The 18,095-nt window shown below is 42.3% G+C and overlaps 1 protein-coding gene across 1 annotated transcript in view; it reads left to right on the top strand.

Moving 5' to 3' along the window:
- Positions 1-18,095, top strand: part of Cep162 (centrosomal protein 162) — a 70,778-nt gene that overhangs the window by 27,871 nt on the left and 24,812 nt on the right. Inside the window, exons 12-18 of the mRNA XM_059268329.1 lie at positions 2,256-2,538; positions 4,184-4,445; positions 10,890-11,020; positions 11,309-11,536; positions 12,190-12,330; positions 15,272-15,384; positions 17,329-17,434. Of these exons, the coding sequence (XP_059124312.1) occupies positions 2,256-2,538; positions 4,184-4,445; positions 10,890-11,020; positions 11,309-11,536; positions 12,190-12,330; positions 15,272-15,384; positions 17,329-17,434 (1,264 nt within the window). The remainder of the gene's footprint in view (positions 1-2,255; positions 2,539-4,183; positions 4,446-10,889; positions 11,021-11,308; positions 11,537-12,189; positions 12,331-15,271; positions 15,385-17,328; positions 17,435-18,095) is intronic.

Below are 18,095 nucleotides of genomic sequence, written 5' to 3'. Positions count from 1 at the left end.
CATCCTAATGGCAAGAATTAATAAATGTCTGAGAAATGCAGCTGAATTGGTACCCAGCAAGAACAGGAAACAGTTTGCATTGGCATCTAGACAAGGAAGGAGCTGATGTATTGCCCACTGACTCCAAGTACTTTAGAAGTTTCCAGCATTTACTGAGTAGCTTGTCTACATAGTATAAAAATGGTAGCCTCTTAAAATGTTCTTCAATCACAAATCATAATATATTCACATTTTTAGAGCCCTGTGGCTTACTGGTGGTTAACTAAATATAAGATATTCTCTGGAAATATAGTTCCCAAATTTAAAAAAAAAAAAAAGATGTAGCCAGATGTGGTGGCACACATCTTTAATCCCAGCACTAGGAGGCAGGGGCAGGCAGATCTCTGTGAGTTTGAGGCCAGCCTGGTCTACATAGCAAGTTCCAGGAGGACTGTACATAGAGAAATTCTGTCTTGGAAAAAAAACAACAACAACAAAAAAAAACGATCTATATCAGTGTTGGAGTGCATTATTTCAGGGCACCACGTGCATCCCTGATACCCATAAAATGCCAGAAGAGGGCACTGAATCCTCTGGAACTGGAGCTACAGGCAGATCTGAGTCACTCTGAGTGCTGGGAACTGAACCCAGGGTCTCTGCAAGAGCAGCAGTGCTCTTAACCACTGGGCCACCTCTCCAGCCCCCGTTTCTGACATTTGTAATACTTGTCTAATTTGTTTCAGTTCATCCAATGGTAAATGGTCTAACTTTAAAATCCTGGTGACTTTTATGCTTTTATTGTGAAATTTTCCTACGCTGTGGTTATTTCTATACTTTTTGGCACACTCTATGATTCCTTGCCATAAATTATAGTCCTTTAGAGTCTTACAGAGATATATAAAAAATTCCCCTACTTCAGATACATGTTGATATAAGCCAGGCAGTGGTGGCACAGCACTCTGGAGGCAGAGGCAGGTGTTATCTCTCTGAGTTCAGAGCCAGCCTGGTCTAGAGAGGGAGTTCCAGGACAGCCAGAGCTGTTGTATGGTATTCTGTTTGTGTTCTGACAAATAAAGCTTGCCTAGAGATTAGAGGGCAGAGCTAGCCACTAGTTAACCATAGAGGCCAGGCAGTGGTGGCACACACCTTTAATCCCAGCACTTGGAAGGAGGAAGCAGGAAGATCAGGAGTACAAGGCCACCCTGGGCTACAGGAGATTGAGCCAGTATAAAACAAAAACAGAGCCAGGTGGTGGTGGTGGTGCATATCTTTAATCCCAGCACTAGGGAGGTGTGGGAGCCCGTTCTCGGGTTCCTCGTGGCTTTACCCAGCAGGTCCTCATAGAGGATAATTAGACCACGGGCCTGAGTGCAGGTGTCTGAGATGGTCTGCACTTGCCTGTGCTGGGGGAGGAGGTCTTTTGCTCCACCCCTTGGCATCTCTATAAAAACCCTGGGGCAGAGACAGTCAGGGCCGTTGGAATAGGTTCCAGGCCCTCTCGAGGCTATCCTTTATTTTCTATCTGTTTATCTCCGCGATATTCTCCGCAATAAATCCTTCTATCTAATATTTCCTGCTGCTCACACTCAAGAAAACTCGGGGGAACTGTGGGGGTGGTTGGGTAAATGCCCCACAGGGAGGGTGGAAACAGGAATATAAGGTAGATGGAGACGGGATCTCAGGCCCTTTTGGTCTGAGGATTCAGAGAGGTATGAAGTGATTGTGGCTGCTCCTTTGCTTCTGTGATCTTTCAGCTTTATCCCGATATCTGACTCCTGGTTTTTATTAATAAGACTAATTAGGATCATGCTTCACAGGGCTGTTACACAGAGAAACCCTGTCTTGAAAAACAAAACAAACAAACAAAAAACCAAATACATGTTGATTTAATAAGAAGTTGTGGTAAAAGTTATTGTGCTGCATTAAAATTATCTGAAATGAGTCGGGCATAATGGCACATGCTTATAATCTCAGCACTCAGAGGTGGAGGCAGGAGAATCAGGAGTTACACATCCCCTTCTAAAATGTGAGTTAGAAGCCAGCCTGGGCTTCATGAGACCCTGACTGAAAAGAACAGAAAAAAGCATAAACAGTTACAGGATAACCTGCGAGAGTCCCAGACTAACTGGTATTGCGTTGTATTGTATGACGTGTCTAACACTGTAACTTCATTTGAAGTTACAGCTCCTATGTCTGTACAAATGTGGGTGGATAGCCATGGAACTTGAGGAATTATGCTGCATGCAGTTTATACTGTGCCCTCCCTTCGTCTGTAGCCTTAAGAAAGCAGCTGAGAGTAAAGAAGGGGACTCTGTGAGCTCTGTACCCCTTAAGAGGAACGCGAACACTGTGACTGAAGACCTCACTCACGTGAGCCCGTTTCCCCACGAACCCGGCGAGAGTGCGGCTTTACGCAGGACAGTGGGTGCCAGCGTGGGCAGTGGCTGCCCGGCAGCAACTGGTATGGAAGAGCGTTTGGACAAAATGTACCTTGAGATTGTGAGGAAAAAAACAACGGTTAACCCTTCACTATTACCTCAGCATGACAAAACGAACCAGGTAAGAAGTATATGCTTGAGTTCGTGGGGCTGATGACACCATCTGTGGGTGGCACTTATTACCAGAACAGCCAGTCTCCAAGTTCAAAGGGCCACCATAACATTCACTTGATTCTTCTCTTTTATTCTTCTCTCATACATTAAATCCCAACCACAGGTTTCCCTCCCTCCATTCTCCCAACACTCCCTCTACATTCTCTCTCTCCCCAGATTCACTTTTCTTTCATTACTCTTCAAAAAAAGAGCAGGCCTCCCAGGGATATAACAGACACAGCATAACAAGTTACAGTAAAACTAGGCACAAACCCTCATATCAAGGCTGGACAAGGTAACCCAGTAGGAGGAAAAGGGTCCCATAAGCAGACAAACGAGTCAGAGACACCCCCAAATCTCACTGTTAGGAGTCCTACAAAAACACCCAGCTACACAACTCTACTTATATGCAGAGGACCTAGTTCAGACCCATACAGGGTCCATGATTGTCTCTTCAGTCTCTGAGCCCCTATGAGCCCTGCTTAGTTGATTCTGTGGGCCGTGTCCTTGTGGTGTCCTTGACCCCTCTGGCCCCTGCACCCTCCCCTCCCTGTGCCCTCCGCAGGGTTCCCCTGGCTCAGCCTAGTGTTCAGCTCTGGGGTCTCTATCTGCTCCGTAGGTTGCTAGATGGCCCCCTGTCATAACAGTTGGACTAGGCACTGATCTCTGAGTACAGCAATATCCGTTTCTTTCTCTTTCCTTTGAGTAACTAGTTTAAGACTTGGATAGTTTCAGAAACTAGTCTCTGTGTCAGTGTGTTGCTCATGGCTCATCTTCCTCATAGTCTACACCACAGGAGAGTTGGCGTTTTATAGGATTGTGATTAGCAACTGTGACGAAAGGCACATTTCATTGTCCTTCTTTCTCTGTTTTTATCTTTCTGCTTTATAGTTCCCATGGTTCCAGTGTTCTATTTTTACCTTCTAATTTATATTTGCTATAAAGCATCTAGACAGTGTGCTGTATTTCTTTTTGTTACTGTGATAGAATACTCTAGAAAAAAAGTGACTTGGGGAAGAAAGGGTTTGTTGCCTCACAGTTGACGGTATAGCCCGCCGTGATGGGAAGGTCAAGGCAGCAGACATGGGAGATGAGAGCAATGAATCCCAGATGTAGCACAGTTCCTTTCCCCTTCTGTATAGTCCAGGGTCCCAGTTGGGGAAAGGAGAGCCTTCTCACCAGTCAGGAGAACCTCTCACCACAGGCTCCCAGGCCATTTCCCAACCAGACTCTGTCAGGCTGATGGTTCACTAGCCATCAGAGTATTGATATTTTCAATGTCCCTTAAATCCAAACAAAATTGAAATGACAATTTTGGTTGTCATTTCAAAATCGCTTCCTCCTTGATGTATTCATTATTCTAGTAACTACACACACCTTACTTTCCAGCAAGCTTATTTTGCTTTGCAGTACTTTGTCCTACTGCTAACTTTGAAGCTGGGCTTCACCCCACCGAAATTCTAATAAATTAGAGAACCTTGCTGTAGTGGTTTGCCCTTCACAATCCGCGATTATTTGCCAATCACAGTCTTGCCATGTGTTAAATTCTCACTAACAACAACAGTCGTTGAAGTTCATTCCCATACTAAAGAGTTTTTTCTTGTTGTATACAGACTTCCAGGACTCGGATCAGCGCTGGGGAAGAGGGACCTGTACGTGGCAAACAGGTTCTGTACAAGAAGGTCAGAAGTGCACCTCCTCTGCTTAAGAGAAAGCCACAGAGTGGACTGTATGTTTCCACTCGGAGCTCAGGCTACGGCAGACCCAGTTCACCGCTCCAGTTACTTTCTGCTCTTGAAAAGAAAACTTCGAAGGACAATACAAAAAGTAAAAACGTGAGGTCCGTTCCCACCTCAAGTCAGTTTAGGAGAAAAGGTGAGAATGCATTCTTTTCAAGATAAGAGTTTGATGCATATAGCATATTATTTCATTTTCTTTGTTTTGGTGGAGGAGAATATTAAAGAACTGGGTATTCCTTTTAGGGTAAGTGTAGTTTAGAGCCTTTGACCTAGGGGCGATGAAGACAGTGAAAAGTGGTTGATGAAAAGAGGTGTAAAGGTAGAACTGATCATATAAAAATCTGGTTGGGTCGCCGCAGTTTTAGGTCCAAGCAGCCGAAGGAATGGAGCTGCCCCTCCCTGGGGTGAGGAAAATTGAGGTAAATTTTTGGGCTGAAAGGAAGGAGAGATTCTGACTTGAAGATGACTGTTTTGATTTACACGTAGTGATAAGAAGGCAGTTAGATTGAAAGTCTGGCATTCAAGAGGAAGTATAGACTCAAGATACCATTTGAGAACTTACTAAGACCAGAAGAGGCATTTTTTTTGTTTTAAGCAGTGACACTTTCTGAGCATGAGGATGTTCTTGTTAGCTCTTTCTGTTGTTATGATACAAAACCATGACCAAAAGCAACTTGGGGAGGGAAGAATTTGTTCTAACTTACAGGCTACAGTCCCTCATTGTGGGAAGCCAAGGCAGAGGCTTGAAGCAAAAACCACTGAGGAACACACTGACTTGGTTGCCCTGGATTTCTCAGCTACCTTTCTTATACATCCCAGGTCTCCCGGCCTAGGGGTTGCACCACCCACAGTGGACCGACCTTTCTACTTCAATTAGCAGTCAAGAAAATGCCCCACAGACATGCCATCCACAGACCAATCTGCTAGAGGCAGTTCCTTAATTGAGGTTCCTTCTTTCCATATGACCCTTAAGTCTGTGTCTTTCGACACCTGAAGCTATGACAGGGTAACTGGAGGGTAAACACAAACAGCTCACCAACTAGCAGATCCAACAGGACAAAGGGGATCTGCAAAGCTGGTGGAGTGGGGCAGGGAACCCTGACAGAACCTTCCATCTAGGGACATTATATCTCCAGGGGGGTCTCTTCTGCCACTTGCTGCCCACAGGGGAAGAAACTGGACTCTTGAGAACTGCTCTTCAGTTATAGCCAGCTGGTGGTCCTCAGCAGTGTACGTCAGTTCCCTTGCAGCGCTGACTGAAAGGCAGATTGAATGGGAGTGTAAGGGAGGATGTGGATGGAATTAATGCTTCAAGTAATAGAACATTCTGGAGGGAAGTTCCTGTGAAAGATGGAAGATGGTGTAGCTGACTTGGGAAGAGGAGTTAAGAGATGCTTTGGGGGCCACCACAATAGCACTGTGGGTAAAGATGTTTGCCACTCGAGCCTAGCAACCTGAATTAATCCTAGAACCCACATGAAAGTGAAAGATAGAACCAACTCCTAAGGGTTGTCCTCTGGCCTCTACACCTCCACACACTTATACACATATTATACACACAATAACAATATTTTTAAATTAAAAATAGAAGAGGCTGGAGAGATGGTTCAGCCGTTAAGAGCACTGGCTGCTCTTCCAGAGGTCCTGAGTTCAGTTCTCATCACTGACATGGTAGCTCACAGCTTCTATAATGGAATCCAACGCTCCCTTCTAGTGTGCAGATATACATGTAGACAAAACACATACATAAAATACATAAATGAATAAGTCTTTTTTTAAAAATTTAAAAAAGAAAATTGTGGCTTTACTCTTAGTAACTATAGTGACTATATGTGTGCCGTTAAGAAAGATTGAATGGCAAGAAAAAGAACGGATGGTGTAGTAGATAGAAGGAAGCCAGGGCAGTGCCCTTGGCTTAGAAGAACTATAATGGTGCACAATAGGACTGCATTATCTAGGAACGTGGACAGTTCTGAGTTCTAGAAAAAGTGGGGGCACAGGAAGAGAGCACAGGCTTGCAGTTGGCTAGATGTGGAAGGGAGGAAATCTGGATGTTCCTTCTGTTGCTTCAGTCTTCTCAGAAATCAAACACCATGCCATTAGATAGCAGTGAAGAGGAAAGAAGGGAGGATGGGAAGTAGGCGTCCAAGAGATTACTAAGTTGGAGGTTAGAAGGTCATTGCATGATTGATGATGAGAACCGAGATCATGCCAGTATGAGTGAGCAGCTAAGAGGGAAGGAACATTAAGGAACCAAAGCCAAGGGGTTGCCAGGACCTGAGTATGTTGAAATCATTGCAAATGAAGACAGATCAACATAAATGATAAAAAATATATTTTTTTATGAGTAAAGTTAACTAATATTCTAAACTTGTTTTTCCATATTTCAAAACCTTACAGTATTTGTGACTATCAGAATCTAAACACATTATTCATTTTTATAATAAAACATGCAGTGATAGACCGTACCAGGCTTTTTCTTTTGAACCACCAACCAGTTCCCAAATCATGGCACAGAGATTTCTTATACTTATGAATGCTCGGCCCTAGCTTAGGCTCATTTCATGGTAGCTCTTAAAACTTAACTTTTTCTCTTCATCTACATTTTGCCTCAGGGCTTTTTACCTTTCTTTCTGTATGTCCTACTCTGTGTCTCCTGGCTGGCAGCTGCCTGGCTGGCCCCGGGCATCTCCCTCTCTTTCTCTCTTGTTCTCTTCTCCTGCTTCGCCCCCAAGCCTAGATTTCTCCTTCTATTTATTCTCTCCGCCTGCCAGCCCCACCTATCCCTCTCCTGCCTAGCTATTGGCCATTCATCTTTTTTTTTTTTTTTGGATCAATCACATCTTTACATAATTAAATAAATGCAGCAGAAACAAATGTAACACACCTTCACATAGTTAAAGTAATATTCCACAGTATAAACAAATGTAACACATCTTTGCCTGGTTAAAACACTATTCCACAACAATGGACCTTGTCTAGCTGTTCTTTCACTGAACTACTTTAATCTCTCTTTAGACTGTTAAGTATGGTTTTTGTATCTGTCTCTTTATTGATGCTATGCCCAGAGTGGCTTTAGTTTTACTCAGAGCTGTAATTCTTATGGAGTGATTGTAATGGGTTGGGTTCCTTGGGAAGCAAACTAGAGTAGAGAATGCAATTCAGATCAACATTGATTAGAATTAAAAAAAAAAATAAGCCCAGTTGCTTAACCAAATGAAAGTCTTTTCTCTTTGATGTCACAGTGAGTTCAGAGATAGGGAGTTGAGAGAGACAGCTGGAAAGGAACCAGATCCCTTCTTCCTTATTGCAAAATCCGTACAGTGTGGCTACTGTCTTTTTTGTAAGATTTATTTTTGAGAGAGAGTGTGTCTGTGTGGGGTTATGTGCATGTGAGTACAGGTACCCACCGAAGTCAGAGGTGTCAGATGCCCTGGAGTTGGAGTTACAGGTGATTGTGAGCCCCTTGGTGTGGGTTTAGGGAAGCAAACTTAGGTTCTCTGCAGGAAAAATGCATGCTCTTAACCACTGAAGCACTTCTGCAGTTCCCTCTGTCTCCATTCTTACAAAATGATGTCTGTCTCCATGTTCTGTCTGTGAACAACAGTAGAGCAGCCAAATCGTTAGCGTTTTCTTAGAATCTCTTCCCTGGAACACTTACCGAGGAGACTTTTGCTTCCAGCGTGTGACTAAAACGTGTAGCCGCCCCAGTTTGCATACAGTTTGGTGGGGACAGTTAAGTTGAGCTAAGCACATTGCTGCTTGTGACAGAATTAGGTGTCTGTTGGTGGGAAGTGGGGGTTAGTGGCTGGCAGACTTGCTATGTGGGGCTGCCTTTTTATTCCAGTTACCTTTTATTTAGCATTTCATGTTTATATTTTCATTTGTAAAGTAATACTGTTATGAAAAGAAAACTTGCTGATGAGTTAAAATTCTAAAGTAGGGGAAAATAAGAAAAAGGAAAGGTAACAAGGAATACTGTGCAGTGCTGAGTGCTTAAATGAGGGGAGAAGGTGAGTGAGTGGGTGGGTGGGTGGGTGGGTGGATGGGTGGGTAGGCGAGTTGGATGGATGGATGGATGGATGGATGGGTGGGTGGGTGGGTGGGTAGAGAGTAGAAGTAGATAAATGGACTAAATGTTTTCTAAGAGTAATACCAGAAAATGCCAGATGAAACGCATTAGTTTATATACTGACCTAAAAATCAGTTTGTAAGAAATGATGAGATCACACTTTGTAAGTTCTTTTTATTTTTTTAACTTATTTTATGTGTATGGGTATTTTTGCCTGTGTGTGTGTGTGTGTGTGTGTGTGTGTGTGTGTGTGTGTGTGTGTGTGTGTGTACCATTTGCATGCCTGGCACATGAGAGGCCCAGAAGGGGGCGTTGGACCTCCCAGAACTGGAGTTATAGACGTCTGTGTACCACCAGATGGGCACTAAGTATCAAACCCGGGTCGTCTGGAAGAACCTTCTCCCCAGCCCCTGGAAGTTCTTTTTAAATATATTAGATGTAGGTTACTTAAATCTCCAAGGAGATACACTTCATCCTTAAAAAATTACATGTTCTAAGAGATCCCCTTAAAAAAATAGATTTTGATAACCTCTGAGAGATTGCTAAAGCTATATTGTTGTTTCCTGGCTTTATTTTCAATTTTATGTATTGCCAAACACTTCCTTCCCTTCTAGGAAATATGAAGTAATATATTGTCCTTCCCCATGCCAGTCAACCAGTGGTTTTACTTTTTCAAGGTATATTTTCTCTCACAACCATGTCTCTCTCAGTTTGGAGATTTAGTTCTTGCTTCTGGTTATTAAGGGAACTTTGAATGTCTGTTACTTATTGTGGCTCCGCTGTGGAATTATTTTGGTTCATTTCTTTTTGATTGAATGTTGTTAATGCATTGTTTCTTCAAAGAGGGCTTCAGGGTTATAATTCTGCAGTGTTTTTCTGTTTGAATTTCATATTAAGAATTTTTCTTTCTTAGGTAAGGGGTTGGGGGAAATACCGGGTAGATGTCTTGCAGAAGACCTGGTTCTGTTGCCAGCACCCCACATGGTGGCTCCCAACTGTCTGGACCTTCTATACCAGAGGATTCAGTGCCCCCTTCTTGCCTCTGTTGGTACCAGACACAAGCATAGTGCAAAACAATGTACATTGCATACTCAGATATATGGACAAAAGATTCAGGAATAGAAATTCTGTTGTAAAAGGACTGGTAGGCTACACTTACACACAAAACCACCTGTTTTGGGCTGTGTGGTCCTAACAGTCATGTGCTGGCAGGACACACCTAGCCCTTGGTCATGGTATAACCTGCCAATGATTGGAAGGGATCATATGTTTATCTGCAATGATTAGATCTTTTTATGAATGCTTTAAGAAACTTCTTTAGAAAATACATGAAACACACTAAGTATGATGATGACTATAAGGAAAACCTTTGTATGCCTACAAAAAAGATAGAAATGAATCTTTCTATGAGGAACTCTTGAATTACTTCTTCTTTTAGCTTATCTGTGTTTTCCAAATATATGATATTTTTAATTTAAAAAATACATTTAAACCAATATTCAGGAAATCATTGTTAAAAAATAAAATAAAACTTGAAGTTACTTATTTACCTTTAAAGCATCTGGATAATGTTTATGGAATGTACAGAGCCTGTCACGTTTGAACGTGGGCTTTAAGATTTTACAGAAGCATCTCCCCTACAATGCTTATTGCTGACGGAATAGCATACTGGCCTCAGAATTTCTTCTCTCTTTAGAGAGTTTAGAAGTTACTGTAAAAGCAGAAAATTAGACCAAATATATATTAGTCACACTCTTTTCTAATGCTAGATGATGCTATTGAATTATAACAGTACTATTACCCTTTGAAGTCAGACTTAAGCTAACTGCTGTGGTATCCTCCATGATGTACATTGCTCCGTTGATGCTGTGATACCCTGTCTCACACTGAGTATCAAAAGAGTGCTCAAGACACACTGACTCAGAACTAATAGTCTTCATACTACCAGCTGCTCTTTCTGATTCATCATGTGGACATCCTTACTGTGACCCTCTTAAAGAAGAATTTGTTTAAAATTGGGAAAGTCTTGAAGTTACCCTGCTCCACAGTCCCTTCACATTTATTTATCCCCATCTGTAGATGTTGATTATGGTGGCTGCTGGGGTGCAGTAGGCGGCTGCTGGGGTGCAGTGGGCGGCTGCTGGGGTGCAGTGGGCGGCTGCTGGGGTGCAGTGGGGGGCTGCTGGAGTGCAGTGGGCGGCTGCTGGGGTGCAGCGGGGGGCTTCTGGGGTGCAGCGGGGGACCGCTGGGGCGCAGTGGGGGACCACTGAGGCACAGTGGGCGACCGCTGGGGCGCAGTGGGCGGCCGCTGGGGTGCAGTGGGGGGCCGCTGGGGTGCAGTGGGGGGCCGCTGGGGTGCAGTGTTGTGGTGTGGTGTCTCAGCCCATGTAATGATCTACATTTTACCTCCACGTTGCCGCTGACCTCATATTTATTGTCCATCATTGCTGAATGCACATTCAACCCTCCTTTTATGATGCTTTCTTCTGTTATCTATATAATATTTAGAAATATTATCTGGAACAAAACTCATCAAGCCTGCAGCTTTGAATAAATCATCCCCCCAAAGTGAAGGTAGCCTAGCTACTCCTAAGAGGCCTGAAGATGCCACAGCTGACTCCTCTATCCAGTTTCAGACTGTAGGTATTGAAGTTCATATTAATAATTTTCATATCTTAAAATCATTATAAAACTAGATTATAAATAAAGAATATACTCATTGCACACTGTAAGAAAATATGAAATTGAAGTTGATTAATGTGTACAAATAAAATAGGAGATTTCTTTCCCTTATTCACATTGCTCTTATTGGTTTCTTTGTAATAGAGCATTGTTAACCATGTTGTTCCCAGTCTCTGTGTTTCTGTTTTTGTGTTCTAGTCTTAACCATACAACTAGGGTAATGAAGTCATGCTTCTTTTTTAAAGGAACCTTCAGGATCCTCTGGTGGGAACAGAGAGAAAGAATTACTAATGTTGAAAAGAGCTCAGGATGCAGAGGAAAAATGGAGGGGTGCACAAGCCCTAATTGAGCAAATTAAAATTACATTCTCAGAAAAGGAGAAGGAGCTGGAGAACACGTTGGAAAATCTAAAGAGACAGCAGGAAGGGGAGCTCTTCAAACTGAACCAAGAAAATTACATTCTTCAGGCCAAGGTACCAAACATGTGTTCTGTGATTTTCCTTCTTTTTTTTTTTTTTTCTTTTTTTTTTTTTTTTGGTTTTTCGAGACAGAGTTTCTCCGTGTAGTTTTGGTGCCTGTCCTGGATCAGCCTCTATTCGAGGCTGGCCTCGAACTCACAGATATCCACCTGCCTGTGCCTCCCGAGTGCTGGGATTAAAGGTGTGCACCACTGCCGCCCAGCCTTATTTCTTAAGAAGACAAAAACAAAAAAAAACCAATTATGTTTCCTACTAAATTCCTTGGTATCCTGGAGCCTGGAGCTGTTCAACTTGATGTATGTGCCACATACAGTACAGACTTGGTTCTTGGTTCTCTCCAGAGTGAATTGAACCACAGAGAAGTCAAACTTGGCCCATTTTGATGATTTTCCTGGGTCAGCTGTTCTTTTAGACACAAATCGGTGAGTTCATCCTGACCTTCAGAGAAGTGAGAGTTTTAGCAAGAACTGCAGTAGAAGGTCTGGAACCAGAGTCACCGTGTTTGTGGGTTCTTCTCTCACCAGAAAGCCACCGTGCTGGCTTGACCGTGGTCACAGCACTTCCCAGACGGTCAGGGACGGAGGTTATCTGGGTCTGAGAATCTCTTTATCACTCTCACTTCTTTCTTCATCTCCATTTTCTTTAAGTTAAGTAGCTTTGAAGAAACAAGCAGAAAGCAGAGATGGCTGCAGCTTGGGGAAACCTCGGATCCCATCACCGGAGAAAAACTGAAACAAATCCAAAAAGAGATACAGGAACAAGAGACGCTTCTTCAAGGATATCAGCAGGTGGGGGGGTCCGTCAGCCTCTGACGACTTGGGTTTTGATCCTTTAACTATAGAAGTAAGGTATATTAAAATACTGCTGTGGTCATTTAACGTGCAGATATAGTGAGGTAATAATTTGACTAGTGTTCTTACCCCTCACCTTTTTTCCCCCTCTCCTCCTCCTTCCCTCCTGCCCCCTCTCCTCTACCCTGGAACTCACTGGTTAGCCCAGGTGGGCCTCAAGATTGTGACCCACTTCCCAAGTGCTGGGGAGTTGCCCAATTGGCCTGCACATTTCTTATTAGCCAGATTCAAGTAGCTAAGAACATCAGTTCTGGATTCAAATAAAAACCTCATTTTAAGTCTTAACTCTAACACCTGCTGTGGAGCCATGTGCAACCCTCTCACTCCTCTGTCTTTATGAGTAGGGATATAATAAGACAAGGGAATAGTGAAATTCAAAATAAAACAATACAAACCATCCTCCTAACCTGGCACACAGTAGCCAATCAGAAACTGTTGCATGCTATTTTAATAGCCATGTTCCAAGCTTGCATTCCCACCAGCAGTGGAGGAGAGTTCCCCTAGCTCCACATCCTCTCCAGCATAAGGTGTCTTCAGTGTTTTTGATCTTAGCCATTCTGACAGGCGTAAGGTGGTATCTCAGAGTTGTTTTGATTTGCATTTCCCTGATAATTAGGGATGTTGAGCAATTCCTTAAATGTCTTTCAGCCATTTGAGTTTCCTCTGTTGAGAATTCCCTATTTAGTTCTATAGCCCATTTCTTAATTGGACTTTTGGGAATTTTGATGTCTAATTTCTTGAGTTCCTTATATATTCTGGATATCAGTCCTCCTGTCGCTTTGCCTGGTTGACCGTATCCTTTGCTCTACAAAAGCTTCTCAGTTTCAAGAGGTCCCATTGATTGATTGTTTCTCTCAGTGTCTGTGCTACTGGTGTTATATTTAGGAAGTGATCTCCTATGCCAATGCATTCAAGACTACTTCCTACTTTCTCTTCTAGCAGGTTCAGAGTAGCTGGATTTATGTTGAGGTCCTTGATCCACTTGGACTTAAGTTTTGTGCACGGTGATAGATATGGATCTATTTGCAGCCTTCTACATGTTGATATCCAGTTGTGCCAGCACCATTTGTTGAAGATGCTTTCTTTTTTCCATTGTGCACTTTTGGCTTCTTTGTCAAAAATTATATGTTCATAGGTGTGCGGATTAATGTCAGGGTCTTCAATTCGATTCCATTGGTCCACGTGTCGGTTTTTATGCCAGTACCAAGCTGTTTTTATTACTGTAGCTCTATAGTAGGAACTCTGGGAGTCCAATTAGCGAGAAAGAGGAGGTTTATATGAGCGAGAATTGTTGAGACCAAGGTTGGATAAAGCACAGGGACAAATAGCCAAACGAATGGAAACACATGAACTATGAACCAATGGCTGAGGGGCCTCCAACTGGATCAGGCCCTCTGAATGGGTGAGACAGTTGATTGGCTTGATCTGTTTAGGAGGCATCCAGGCAGTGGGACCGGGTCCTGTGCTCATTGCATGAGTTGGCTGTTTGAAACCTGGGGCCTATGCAGGATCGCTTGGCTCGGCCTGGGAGGAGGGGACTGGACCTGCCTGGACTGAGTCTACCAGGTTGATCTCAGTCTGCAGGGAAGGCTTTGCCCTGGAGGAGGTGGGAATTGGGGGTGGGCTGGAGGGAAGATGAGGGAGGCAGGAGGCGGGAGAACAAGGGAATCCGTGGCTGATATGTAGAACTGAATTGTATTGCAAAATAAAAAAAAAAAGGGAAAAGAATAGCCATGTTCCTTAGAAATGAGCATATTTCCTTAGCTTTCTTCAAAGTTTATAACAGGTTTTGAGTAGTTTGCTGTTATTTTCAGCATATCAGTCTGCACTCACATGCTGATGCCCCAAGGATGAACATTTTTTCTTTAGTGTAAGCTCTGTTTGTTTATAGCAGCAGGGACTTCTGGTGTGTATAAGTCTGGACAGGTTTAAGATCTGGCATCCTCACACAGACACACATGCAAACAAAACACCCACGCACATAAAATAAAAATGGATAAATTATATTTTTAAAAAAGATGTAGCTTCCTTCTCTGCCTCCCTTCTTGTCAGATTCCTCCAGCTCCTTAAACTTCTCTTTGCAACTATAATCTGAGCTCGGCGCCATTCTTTACCGCCCAGAGAAGATTGGGAGACAGCATTTTCACACCGCTTGCTCGGGATAGTAGCAATAGCAATTGCTCTGGTAGGTGCTGCCCTCAGTTTAGTGAGAGCCGTTCAGATCCTTCATGCACTGTCTCATCTTGCCATACAGGGAGGGACTTTAAGATTTCACAGGCCCTAAGCATGTCAGCTGTCCCCTCAAATGACAATATACAAGTTCTGTGTGTGTTGACATGCCATCTGCCAGGCCCTAGTCCACACATGCTGAGATAATCCATAGTTTTTGTTACCACCTCAGAAGCTTTTAGTTTTCAGCAGATTCTCAATATAAAGTGAGGTCAGGAAGTCAGAGCACCTAATCACGGGTTCATTTGTTCCATATCGAATTACCCCACTGTTAGAAGCCAGGCCCCTGGAATTGTCCTCTACTCCTGATTCTTTTTCCTGCTGAGCTTTCTCTCCCTCTCCCACCACATAGGTGATAGGATGTGTGGACTCCTTCTCCACTCTGCCTTCTGCATTTACACTGACATCAGACTCTGCAGTTTGGGGGAATTTTGTAACTTTTTCAGGGACGCATTTTTAGCGATTTAGAAAGAGTTATGTCTAGGGAAGTTGACTTCTAAGATAATAAAAGATATGTGAAAAGGATTTTGTAAAATTAAAATTAAGGAAATTTTAAAGACCACCTAAGTGATTTATCTATTAGCATTCCATTTTATGTTATAAAGTACTGCTAACTTTTAACTAAAAATCATTTTTCTGTTTTTAAAAGGAAAATGAAAGATTGTATAATCAAGTAAAAGATCTCCAGGAACAAAATAAGAAAAACGAAGAGCGAATGTTTAAGGAAAATCAGAACTTATTTAGTGAGTTAGCCTCTTTAAAGTAAGTTCTCTTGAATATACTTAACTGTTTCTAAGCATATTGTTACCACATTAATGCTGTGGGTTTTTGTCTTAGAAATGGAAAATACTTTTACATGTATCTGTTTTCATTTGTATACTGATTTCCAGTCTTGTAACTGTTACAGTGCATATCCAGAGGATTTTTCTTTTTGTGATTGATAGCTAGTATATACTCCAGTATTCTCAATATATCCACATATGTGAGTTTGACATTTCAAGAAAGTGAAAATAGAACACTTGTCTTTGTCAGTAGATAACTATTCCCTAAACAATGATTTGATTAATTGATTAATAGTACAAAAATAAAATTAAAAGCCACACTGTCAGCTTGGCCTTAAGTTCTGTAGAAACAGAATAACTCTGGAAAGAGAAAATGAAATCATAGTTCTAAAAAAGAAAAAAAGAAACAAGGTGAAGAAGGAGAGGGAGAGGATACAAAGGGTATGGCCTTTGCTGGAACCTGGCTTCACACTGATGCCACCAGGGAGCTCTAGAGAATAGACCACACCACAGTTTGTGCCACTGGCTGGGATGTACCTGGGAGGGGACTCAGAATGTCTTCGGGGTCAAAGGCTGTGGTTTAGATGAAGTCACTTGTCCAGAGGGGGCGGAAAAACCCACCTATGAGTTGTTACTCTCCAGCACTCCCCACAGAGCGGTGGACACCAGAGCTTGCTTACTCAAGCCAGACCCTGGTCCATCACCCTACTGTTGGAAGAGCAGACCCCAAACCTACAAGCATGAACATACTAGAGCACTGCCTTCCACTAGGAATGACTTCAGTGCATCATTCCACATAAATGCCCAATCGTTCAGGACAGGGCCAGAAGTTTTGGTGACCATGACTGTCATCAATGCCAACCATATTTATAAACAGGCTCCCTTTTTTAGATGGCTTATAACATGAAAAGTGTAGCCATTAGCATATACTGACCTTCCATGTAAAATAGAACAGTATGCACCCTGTAGTAGACAGACGTGACAGCTACACTGATTGGTGAACAGAGGGAAGAAAGGAGAGAGAGAGAGAGAGAGAGAGAGAGAGAGAGAGAGAGAGAGAGAGAGAGAGAGTTTTAATGTCCGTTTTTCCTAGTCAGTGTGGCCCTCAAAGCCACATGCTGATCAGAGGCTTGAAAATACTTACATCTTCTTTCAAGATGCTTCTCATAAGGATTTCTGGCAAAGATCCTGTCTGAACTGGAGATGTAGCTCAGTTGATGAGGTCTGGGTTCAGTCCCCAGTACCACACACACTAGGTCTGGAGGGACGAAGAAGGCTTGGAAGTTCAAGGTCAGCCTCAGCCATATAGCAACTTAGAGACCAGTTTGGGCTCTGTGTCAGTTTTTAGCTAAATAAACATAACTTTAAAAATACTACATTTTTACTACCTGACTTCTAGAAAGAGCTACTCCAAAATCCCAAACTAAGTGAACTTCCATGATAAAATAATTAACTTAAATAATTATTTAAATAATTTATTTAGAACGTTAGGACTATATTATTTTATAGAAATTTCTTGACAAAAACATCTAAAATTTGAATCTGAGGTCTAGATATGTTTTTGGTTTTGTTGTTTATAAAGTTGGGATTTGTATTTGTCAGAAGAAAAGAGTCAGCAACAGTAAGACCAGGAGTACACAGAAAGCTCTAGAAAACTAGCTCCACTTCATTTTCTCTGAGAATTAGAAGCAAATGTTTTAAATTTCAATTAAACCAAAAGTCTTAGTATTTCTGTTCTTCTAACGTGAAAAGTATAAGCATTTCCCTCAAGTCTACTTCTTCTCTTTAACATGTCCATACTTTCATCTTTAGACTAATATTTTTTTCCTCTAGTGATACATATAGTGTGAGTTTATTAGAATATTTTGTATTAAAAGGAGTATCTTGTTTTTTAAAGTCTTTTCATTTTAATTTTCAAAATCAGAGAACAGATGCACAAGGATCGTTTCCTGTCTCAAGTAGTTGAAAATGCAGAACCCATCAAAACCCAGAGTTTTACAGACCTCCTAGCAGAATTACGGGTGGTGCAGGTAAGTTGAATAAGATTTAAACGATTGAGGTTTTTCCTCAGGCGTTTATCATAAAGGACCACAGCAGGGGCATTGCACTTGGGCCACATATAGACATTACTTCAAACAGATTCCCAGGGCTGAAAGATGGCCCAGCTGTTGGTAAAGAACATGTGACTGACTACCCTCTCAGAAAACCCAAGCTCAGTTCTCAGTACCCATTTCAGGCAGTTCACAACCACCTCTGACCACCAGTTCCAAGGGATCCAGTGTCTCTGCCATCCAAGGGCACCTTCACTCATGTACACACACACTTACATACATAGTTAAAAATAATAAAAATAAATCCTAAAAAAAATCAAATTCTTCATTGTAGTACGTACACTGTGCTAAAATAGGAAAACAGTATGGCAGTGACTGTTACCTTTAAAAGTAACTTTCCTCCTGTCTCCCAGAGTGTTCAGTGCACATCTAGACAGCAGACTGTATTACAAATATTTATATCGCAGATACCTAAGATAAAGGTGGGGACCAGTTGGTGGTCTTAGGTCCTGAACAAATGATCTTATTCATGAAGTCCTTTCCTATGCCTGTACCTTGAAGGGCACGGCCTATGTTTTCTTATAGCAGTTTCAGTGTTTCGGGTTTCATGTTGAGATCTTTGGTCCACTGAAGGTAAGTT

This window comes from Peromyscus eremicus, chromosome 7 (genome assembly GCF_949786415.1).
Source record: "Peromyscus eremicus chromosome 7, PerEre_H2_v1, whole genome shotgun sequence".
Taxonomy (NCBI): domain Eukaryota; kingdom Metazoa; phylum Chordata; class Mammalia; order Rodentia; family Cricetidae; genus Peromyscus; species Peromyscus eremicus.
The sequence above is the reverse complement of the archived record's forward strand: the minus strand, read 5'-3'. Positions and strand labels throughout refer to the sequence as shown.